Raw genomic sequence first — 10621 nt, 5'->3', positions numbered from 1 at the left:
CGTGTATTGATATTGAGGCCACCCAGGAAGCTCCTAGCTCTTCACACTCCTTGAAAAACAAGCAAGATCCTTGTGGTAAACTCAATAATTAAGTCAAACTCAGTTATCACTGTTTTTATTCAAGCAATTCAGACATCGGAAAAGTTGAGGGATTGGAAACCTTTTTAGTGCAACTCAGTAACAATAAAAAATGCAGCATGGTCACATTCACAATTTATAATGTCTCATTGCTATGCTCTGATATTCATAACTAAATGTGGCTGTTGACTCAGGGTATTGAATGAGTTACTCCGCTTTCCTTATCAATGGTGCAGTATACGAGGCAATTCTATGTAACTAACCATGCACTGGTGCAATCATACCACTATGTGACCATATTTTGAATACCTTCACAAACCAGCAGACAGACAAGTATCCATGGAAGTATGTGTAGACTACTCACAATACATCAGCTTAGTGTCTGGTTAGTATTAGTAGCATGGTTAAAGGCATGCATGTTGTTAACTCTATTAGATGTAAATAGTGTGATTGGTAGGCATAGGTATATCCTGACATTTACTTTATAACACCCCAACCCCACAAGAAAAATATAACTGCACACAACAGTAACTATTGTGCCATGCACATACTGAGTAGGGTACTTACAACTTTCATGTTCATTACAATTAAAGGACTTCCATGGATCATGGCTTGAACAGCAATGTTTTGCCTAGATGTGCATTATTATAATATAATACATGTAGGTGGTGATTAACTAGCTGAGCTCTATATAAACAGAGTTATTAATCTGCAAAACCAGTTAACAACAAGGTATGAGATATGTTTGCTTACCAGGATAGCAAAGAACTGTAGTTGACTGATGGCAATAATATACCCTCACTCACATTGAAGTTACACAGCAATCAGCAAGTGAATCTCTTTATGATTGAAATCCTGTTTCTAGTATCAAGCAGCCAATGTTGTATTTTCCTGAATTCATCAGCAGCATGATTATTGCCTGAGCCTTGCCTGGCTACTATAGCACCTTAGCTACCACCATAGCCAAATGAGTTTGCATGATAATATGATGTGTGCCTTAATGATATTTTGACTCCTTTGAGTTCAATGTGAAATTGTTTTCCTTTTCAGAGAATATAGAATCTGAGCCAAGAAGAACAAGAAGGAAATTTATAGAAACTAGTGAGGAGGAATGGGGCTTTGTCAGAGATAGAATGTTCAGTTTGTTTCAAAACAGAATGGCTATATTAACTGCAGTACATGATTTAGGTAGCATTTTTGTTATTTGGCAGAACTTGCCAGAACATTGATTTGGATGCTTAAAATTGTCTCTCCTATGACTTCTTAACACAACATTTGGCGGCTTAAGATCAAGAGCTCAAGTCATTAGTGTTATAACTTGGATCAGATTGCTTGGATTAAGTGAGACTCTTTATTAAACGTATTAGGCCATATTGGCTTCATAAACACGACTGACGTAAAAGCGACCCTAATGCCGTAAACAGGAAGCACGTGAAAAGGTCAAGGACCAATGAGCATTAGCATGTGAGTATATAACAATTAGGATAGTTTGCTAACAGTTGACATTGTATTCATTGTGCTTTAATTTACTTAATAATTGCTTTTCCTAGGTCAAAGATCAGCACATTATTCAAGCACCGAGTGCCGGGATTGTCTAGGGACAGAGAGTGAATCATATGAACAAGAGATATACATCATTAATCAGGGTTAGTTGAGTGTATACTGGTGATGCAGGACGATGGCTTGTTGCACTTGGCTGCGGCGTAACAAAACCCAAACTGCATAATCAAATGTGTTAACAAACATCCTTGTAAAGTGTGTGGTTTGAAGTATGGACCGTCAGGGCTTTATGATCTTGCTGGCCGATAGGCATAAACAATAATGATAGTGAGGGTTGGACTCTCCTCCATGCAACAGCCTCTTGTGGATACATAGTATATAGCCAGGTGTCTCATGATTGTGGTTAACAGCCCAGTCAATCCAAATACCAGAGTTTTTGATTCTCCTAGAGTCACAAGGCTCAAAGTATGATGTTTGTTTAGTCGTGTCATGTTTTACCACACAGTTTTTGTTCTTTTCATCGCTCTTTTTCTATCAATTGAACGATGGTTCATGTGTATAATTGTGACCATTCAAATAATATCAAAGTCTTCCTTCTAAAAATAGCCAATACATTCTGATTTTAGGTTTCAGACATCTATCCTGTTATATTTGTCTGACATGCGGAATCAGGGAAGACCCAGTACAGTTAATGCCCCTCGGATTGTTTCCTTTATCTCCTGATCAATTTGTTTTCTTCTCATTTGAAGTTTTGAATTTGTTGTCTGCTATGACTAACTTCAATGCTTTAGTGAGTTATGCAACTATAGCCAGCGCAGTTAACTTCAACACGAAGAAGAGTTTTCGGGTATGTGAGTAATGTGCTGGTTCATGGATCTTTTTTGTGTGTAGGTGTGTAGTAAACTTCGCATGCTAATTAAACTCATGACATGATCACAAACAACCTCCCCCTTCATTTTCCAAGTGTGCATAGTTTTGAAAATGAATGTCTGTTTACTTATCAGTTAAAAATCTTTAACTAAGTGCATGATGCCAGTATTTGCAAGGGTTGTACCTCAAAACGCTTTCAATTGGGAAGGGGAGCATTTTCACATTTGGCACACAAGCTAATATGAACCCTCAATAACTTGTACAGCTTTTTTCAAAAATATCAGATGAGGAGTTTATCTCACAGCTTCTGATTCTTAGTAAATGATGCAAAGCAAATGATGTATAACTCACCTAAATACTACCTAAACTATGCTATTATTACACTTCTGGCAATTTCTGAGCTATTTGGGGTAGTCTTCAAGCTTCAAACTAATATTAATATCGGGAATGATCACAATGTATTTTGCACTTCATATTTAATTACAGATGTACAACGTAAGGCCTAAAGTTATCAATTGTGTCATAAGGGAGTGGAAGAGGTTGGAGGAACTAGCAATGAGTGAGGAGCATAATCTTCTACAGTGTCCAGCCTGTAGCACAAAGCCACACACAATTAACGTTGGTGGTGACTTTAAGCTATACCGCTATAAGAAAGCAGGAGGGTAAGTACTCCTATACTGCCCGAATTTCCAAAGAATATTGATGTATGGCGCTTGTGATTGTCTTTCAAATAGCACCTATAAGCGGTGTTATCTATAATTTTTAGGGTGACTGAGGTTGATTATAAGTCTGAGCTCATATTAGACTCTACTGATGTTGACAAAGAGGTTTATAAACTCAGAGGCAGTAAATCAAGCACAGCTATTTAAGAGGTAAATTAACAATTGATGGCTCTATTTGGTTTACACTTAGCACTAACTTTCTGTCTCATGAGTACTATAAAATATAGTTCATCCCAATTGCAACAGTCAAATCACATCCTAGATGTGTTAGACTATTTGGTTGCACAAATATTTAGCTGTTAGTTGGATTAAATAGCAGAAGACCTGTGGTGTAGCATTGGTATAGATGTTATGCATTAACTGCTAGCAGCATACCCAATAGTTACAGCAATAATTTGTTGAGTTTTGAATCTCCCTCCCAAAATAAGTTAAAGCTCTACTGGTATGGTGTGTTTCAATTAAACTTTAACAATGTATTATATTACTGGTCACCATTGCCGGATGTTTCAGCAAGGCTATAGATGAATGAGCTCGCCTACAATTTCTTAGCACCACTGAAGATGCAAATTGCATATTGAAATTTGAGTTGATTGTATCTTTCATATGAAGGTACAACACAAGACATTGGGGTTTGTTCTAAAATTGGTAATAGATTGTGAAAGAGCACACAGTTATTCTTAATTTTGATACAATCATTGTCAGATACCAAAATTTTTAATAATCGGTGTGTTCCTTCCAGGCCTCCTAATGTATATAAGCACATCAATCACATTTTTCTTCAAAGGTTGTTGACGATTCATGTGGGGACACAAAGTTGAAAAATGCTAAAGTTGGTGGAAAAGCCCATTATTCTAAAGATGAGACCGGTCTCATACTAGCAACATGTCGACACGTGTTTATCCTGAAAGAACTGGACGTGAAGAGAGGAGAGATATTCCAGTATCCATATATACTTCAGGTATCAGTTTTTATTTTATCTATATGTAAACAGATCTCTCTCCTAACGCTGCAAATCATAAATTTGACATACCATGATCATAAGAAATAACATTTTTATTGTGAAATCTAAGCCAGGCGTACTTGAAGGAACTGTCATTTTCCTAACCTTTTGCTTTAAACATGCAATATCACATGGTTCATGGTGCAATTCATTGTTTTTACTTTGTTCTCTAGAAACAGTTTCCAACAGCACAGTTCTTTGCCTATGATGTTGCGGGTAGGTATTACCCTTGGCTCCAGAAATTTGATGGGGAAACAGCCAAAAAGCAAACTCCAATGTTATCCGTAATGCATGCTAAATCACACAAGTGGTCTTGTCAGGTGATTATTGTTGTTATACGGTATAATATAGCAATAATTTATCACGTTTTGCCAAAGCCCTTGTTGGCATAATTTTACGTTTACCCTCAAGTAGGAAATCCTGATTTCTAAATTTAGTAGATATTTTAAAAAAAATATTCAGACAGTTGTACAGTGCTTCCAAAAACCTGCATGAAAAAAGTTTTTTTTTGCTTAGTCATAAATAAACTACTGATGTAAGATTTTGGCACAGGCAAAGCGGAAAACCACTTTCACTTCAACAAATGTTGCAATGCCACCAGACTTTCTTCTACCCCCCCCCACAGTGGTTGGCTCAGGCCTTAGCGATGTCAGTTAGTGAATAACATTTTTATAACAATTGTATTTTCAGATGAAATTGAGTGGTAAGGTGGTAAAGGGAACTGGTCGCTCAACTGGAGAAACCTGTGAACAAGCTAACAGTTACCTTTCACGTTTAGGTCCTGTCACTTGAAAGTCTCATTCTGCAGGTGCGTTTTGTAGCATTCCATGACTGACCATTTCATGAATTCCGCATAAGTTATTTAAACAGTTGGCATTGCTAGCACTGACCATTGTCCGACATGAGTTTCACCAACCATTCACTCACTCAACATTCCCAGACAAGCTATATTATCAGGCAAAGTACTTCATATTGTCTAACCCAACCCATAATATAAGTGACAAATTCAGGCAACTCAAATGTCAAACTAACAATTACTGCCCTAAGCACCAGATGTGTTCACCTTTTCTCTGTCACACATTTGAGAAATGCTATTTCGGTTGACTCAAAGTGAGGAGGGTGTTGTTTTGGCATAAGATTATGGTTAATTGTGGATGATGGTTGACCTGAAGCCTACCAATGTGAGAGTAAGCATCATGTCATTTCGATAGCAGATTTTCATGTGTCTATGAATTGTGTCTGGTCAGGTGTCTGGGACTTTTGTGATTACCAATTTTGACCTACACTGATGTATAACATTGACTGCAGGTGTGACTTGAATAGGGGGAAGGAGGCCAGCAACTTCTCTCAATAGACTGAGTAATTAGACAATGAACTGCTTTACCTCTCAATACATGCAAACTGAGACCCATTTCTGTTGTTATGCTGTGGTGTATGTTTGGATACCTATCTTTTCATTGTCTGCAATAGTGCGTAGGGAGAGGATAACACAGAGTGCTAAGTTCTGGAATAGCCGCTAGCTTTTGGAACTTCCAGTGTGGATTGCAACACAGTTGAGCAATGTAACAAGGTGTATTTCATTTGAGACTTGGTAATTTGGTAAACAGAATTTGTGGTATGAGCTTTGCTTCCAAAGAAGAGTATTGGTTACTAACACTTCTATTTCATGTCTAGAAAATGATAAATTGAAGAAGTTCCGTATCTGGTTTTGTTACTGATTGAAATAATTGCTGTGAACCATATCTTCATCCGGGGTAAACAGAACTAATTAACTTGATGCCAGGCATGATGGGCAGAAGCTTGCATCAGGACTCATACCTCAATCAGGCTAACCAATGGGAAGGTTCAACCAATTTTTGTATTTTGTAGATGAAGAGAGAAATTAAGGAAATGGAGGAGCAGTTTGTTGTGATGTGTGGAGACTTGAAAAAGAGTGAGGCTTAGATTGAACAGCTAGGAGAGGAATATTCAAAGATTGGAGAAGGTAATAACTATGTTGGCATTTGCAATACGATTCAATTGGTTGCATTCGTTCAGGGTTTACAGTACAGAAAACCAAAAAATCCAGTGTCCAGTCCCAGTGCAGCAAAAAAAGTTATTTTGCTTTTTTGTAGTTTTCCTACCGGTGGAAATGTAAATTAGTTTATTTTTAGTATTCTTTTCTAGGCGATATAACACCACAGGAGCGGAAGATGGAGGAGCTTGCCTGTCGCTACCAAAGATTAGTATCAAGTATATTGAGTGACCCAGGTAATAATGTACTTTTTGACAGAAGTTTTAATCCATCGAAATCAGTGGTACACATGCAAACTGATATCCAACATTTTTCATAAGTTACCGTAAAACCTTTAATTAAACGCTGTCTCTATTTGAACGATACCTCTAATTGACCGTCACCCTGAGAGAAAGATTGAAAAATAGACCGCCACTCTTCAATTGAATGCCACTTCCATTTGACCACCACTTGGACCTTTTTGATCATAACGAGCCCATAATATCAACTGATCCGTAGAAAAGTGTCCACAAAAATGTATTATTAACGAATCATTTATATCAATAACAAATAATTCTCTTGTTATTCAATTTCAAAGCTTTTCATTTTTTTCGTTAAAACTTTGAAAGCGGCACCATAGAAATAATCAATAACGATCTCAGGCTAGAAGTAGTTATCTGTTTAACGCGTTCTTTCTACTTCGAAGAAGCCTACATAGAAAAACGGCTTAAATTTACGATAGTAGATGAACTTTCAAAGCAACGCTATAGAAATAATTACTGTCACAAGCTAATAGTGGTTCCTTGTTTGATGCGGTCGAGCTACTTCAATCTAAGGTTACGTTTACTAAGCAAATTTTACGCGTTGTGTTCGTGCTAAATGCAGGGTGTTAAAAATATGATAAGAAATTTGTTTGGAAGTTAGTATCGACTAGTTCAGCAGTGCAAAAGAAGAGTTGAGGTCAGAAGATATTGTGGAAGGTATTGGACAACTAAAAGACATTCGCTCCATCGAAAGCAACAATCAGAACGCAGCTATTCGAGCAAACGATGGAAATATTTTTGTGTTAAAAACGTTAACTTTTGTTTCTGCATGTAATATAAGTATAATTCGTTTGTCATTTGTTCATAAATATTTGTATCATTTGATAGATTGTTATTGAATAATTTATAAATATGCAGATCTATAGCATGTTATTTAATTAATTGCGTCCATGCAGCTATTTTTAACACCGCTTACGATAGATCGATGCTCGTAACTCCACTTCTATTGCACATAAAAAGTTGGTTTTGTATGTTCTCGAAGTACATTTATTAAGCGATCTTGGGCAAGTTAGAGGCAAGTTAGCAGATTTATTGCATCCAAAAGGTTTAATATCGCTACACTGAAAAAAGAGAGCAAAATATAGGCGACATTTGTTTCGCCCGTAATAGTGCTAAATTTGCCTTCCGAAAATTTTGACGAGCCATTTGAAAAATAAACTGCCAGCTTCTATTTTAACGCCACCTCCAATTGACCGCCACCTTAAAAAGGTTTTGGGGTTATTAGAGGTTTTGAGTATGTTGAGCTGCCTACCCTTGACTGTTAGGGTAGGTCCCAAGCCATGTTTAGTTCAAAAAGTTAGCCAATAATTCCACTTTGTCAAAAGACTAGACCTCAGTCATGTGCAGCAATGAATCTACAAAAAAAATTTATGGCCTAAACATCTACTTTAAAGCCTGGAACAACGGCAGAAACAAATTCTTTGGCCAAAGAACAACTGACCCAAGCAACTTCACAATGTTTTACTAAAGATTATTATCATGAGGAGCTGAAATATAACCTTGGCTTCCCCGGTCAAAGCTTCTGCTGGATCTACAGACAACTCTAATGGCTGCGTTGAAAAACTGTTTTTACTCTCAACTTAAGCTATGAATATTGTTATTGTTTCAGATTCGTCCAAGACCAGAAAGAGACACCGCGACATGTTGACCAAAGTCAAAGGGCAGTTTGAAAGTGAGGTGGACAAGTATCTGTCAGGTAATCATTGTGGTAAATTTTATATCAAAATGTTTGAGTTTTAGGAAAAATTAGCTAGTTAGTACAACAGACTTATATTTATATATGATGGGTCAGAATGATTATGATCGTAGTTGTTGAAATATCATCATTTTGAACAGGTAGAAAAAAAGGGAAGAAAGTAAGCAAGAAGGAACTTATTCAAGTCAAGGACACCCTATATTTTCCTTGGAGGGTTTCAGCACCCGAAATCAGTCCAGGCTTGCTAGCAGCAGTGGATCTTCACCATCGGTGAGTTTGAAAAGTGCATAATTTTGGAAGGAACAGAGGGTGGCCAGCAGTTCACATAGAAAATAAACTTCATACAGCTTGAAAGTCATTCCCTTCCCTAAAAATTTGTACTTTTTACAACAGGAGAGATGAGGTGTTCTATTGCAGTTTCCTCCATTGTTTTTTTTCCATATTGCTTTGGCAACCTGCTTATTCTTCTCTATTAGTTTGTATATATTATTGTAGGATCAGTAGATGATATGAAGAAGTAGAACTACTACTTACAGAGAGAGACAACCTCATTGAATACATCAATGATAAGTTAGAAACAAGGCAGAATAAGTCTTGGTTGACTAAGGAGCTTGTTTCCAAAATCAGAGATTGCTTGCTAATTCAGATTGACCAGCCAGATGTAGATGATAATGTAGAGTTTGAGGAGTCAGAATTAGAGAGTGATGTCGATGACGATTGATCACAAATAATGAAGGCATGATAGGATAGAACGAAATACAATATGTTGCTAGTGCACAATTGCCAACATTGATACAGCAAGCTTTCACATACCATTGTCAGCTTTTGTAATATATAACATATATAACATGTATAGATAGTCGCAGTCACCGCTTGTCTGCTTTGCAATGAACCTTCAACTTTTTAATTTCAACATTTGGTATGATTGTAGTGTAAATCGGCAAACTGTTATCATAAAAATATTGTTATTGTAAAATACATGTATCAATATTGTATAAAAGAAAAGTTGATCTCGACCATTGACCATCTCGAGTTGACCATTGATCTCGATATAGTTGATAGTACGATAAAATACTTTTACCTTACAAATAATTTCAGTGCTCAAAAGTATACGATTTTGTCCAAGGCTATAGTTTTAGTCCTTTTTAACTTGTGAATTCTTTGACTTTGCAGAAGCAGCCCGGTGCCCAACAAAACATAATTTTGTTTAAATACCACCATTGATCAGAGCCAGAAAAAGATCACCAATGTCTTCTATTGTGCTTCCATCAATCATCTTGACAGAATACCAAAACCAATGATCAAACTATCCTCTTATTTGCGGTTGGCTAGTTACGTGTCAATTTGTTTGGGATCAAATTAAGCAGTGTGGAGACGATTACGATACTCGACAGTTACTCAGGCTAAACTATTACACGCACACAAACTGTGAGAGCATATTTGAAATCGGCATGTCTGATATGTGTATGACTGATAGTTTTGAGTTCACGGCTCTATGATTGGGTTTGTTGAATTCTCTGACTTTGCAGAAGCAGCCCGGTGCCCAACCAAATATGATTTTGTTTAAATACCACCATTAATCAGAGCCAGAAAAAAATCACCAATGTCTTCTGTTGTGCTTCCATCAATCATCTTGACAGAATACCAAAACCAATGATCAAACTATCCTCATATTTGCGGTTGGCAAGTTATGTGTCAATTTGTCTGGGATCAAATTAAGCAGTGTGGAGACGATTATGATACTCGACAGTTACTCAGACTAAACTATTACACGCACACAAACTATGAGAGCATATTTGAAATCGGCATGTCTGATATGTGTATGACTGATAGTTTCGAGTTGACGGCTCTATGATTAGGTTTGTTGAATTCTCTGACTTTGCAGAAGCAGCCCGGTGCCCAACCAAATATGATTTTGTTTAAATATCATCATTAATCAGAGCCAAAATAAGATCACCAATATCTTCTGTTGTGCTTCCATCAATAATCTTGACAGAATACCAAAACCAATGATCAAACTATCCTCATAGTTGCGGTTGGCTAATTACATGTCAATTTGTCTGGGATCAAATTAGGCAGTGTGGAGACGATCAGTGGGGAGACGATTACGATACTCGACAGTTACTCAGGCTAAACTAATACATGCACACAAACTAAGACAGCATATTTGAAATCGGCATGTCTGATATGTGTATGACTGATAGTTTCCAGTTGACGGCTCTATGATTAGGTTTGTTGAATTCTCTGACTTTGCAGAAGCAGCCCGGTGCCCAACCAAATATGATTTTGTTTAAATACCACCATTAATCAGAGCCAGAAAAAGATCACCAATGTCTTCTGTTGTGCTTCCATCAATCATCTTGATAGAATACCAAAACCAATGATCAAACTATCTTCATATTTGCGGTTGGCTAGTTACGTGTCAATTTGTCTGGGATC

General features: G+C 37.0%; 1 protein-coding gene across 1 annotated transcript; it reads left to right on the top strand.

Annotated features, from left to right (window-relative positions):
* Positions 1–5639: 5639 nt before the first annotated feature.
* LOC137388044 (uncharacterized) lies at positions 5640–8903 on the top strand. The gene is made up of 6 exons (XM_068074561.1): positions 5640–5732; positions 6040–6154; positions 6337–6420; positions 8096–8182; positions 8323–8452; positions 8810–8903. Exons 3-6 carry the CDS (start codon positions 6363–6365, stop codon positions 8901–8903), a joined length of 369 nt encoding a protein of 122 aa, XP_067930662.1. The 5' UTR covers positions 5640–5732; positions 6040–6154; positions 6337–6362.
* Positions 8904–10621: the final 1718 nt, after the last annotated feature.

Source organism: Watersipora subatra, chromosome 2 (assembly GCF_963576615.1).
Source record: "Watersipora subatra chromosome 2, tzWatSuba1.1, whole genome shotgun sequence".
Lineage (NCBI taxonomy): Eukaryota > Metazoa > Bryozoa > Gymnolaemata > Cheilostomatida > Watersiporidae > Watersipora > Watersipora subatra.
This window is presented reverse-complemented; position numbering and strand designations above follow the sequence as displayed.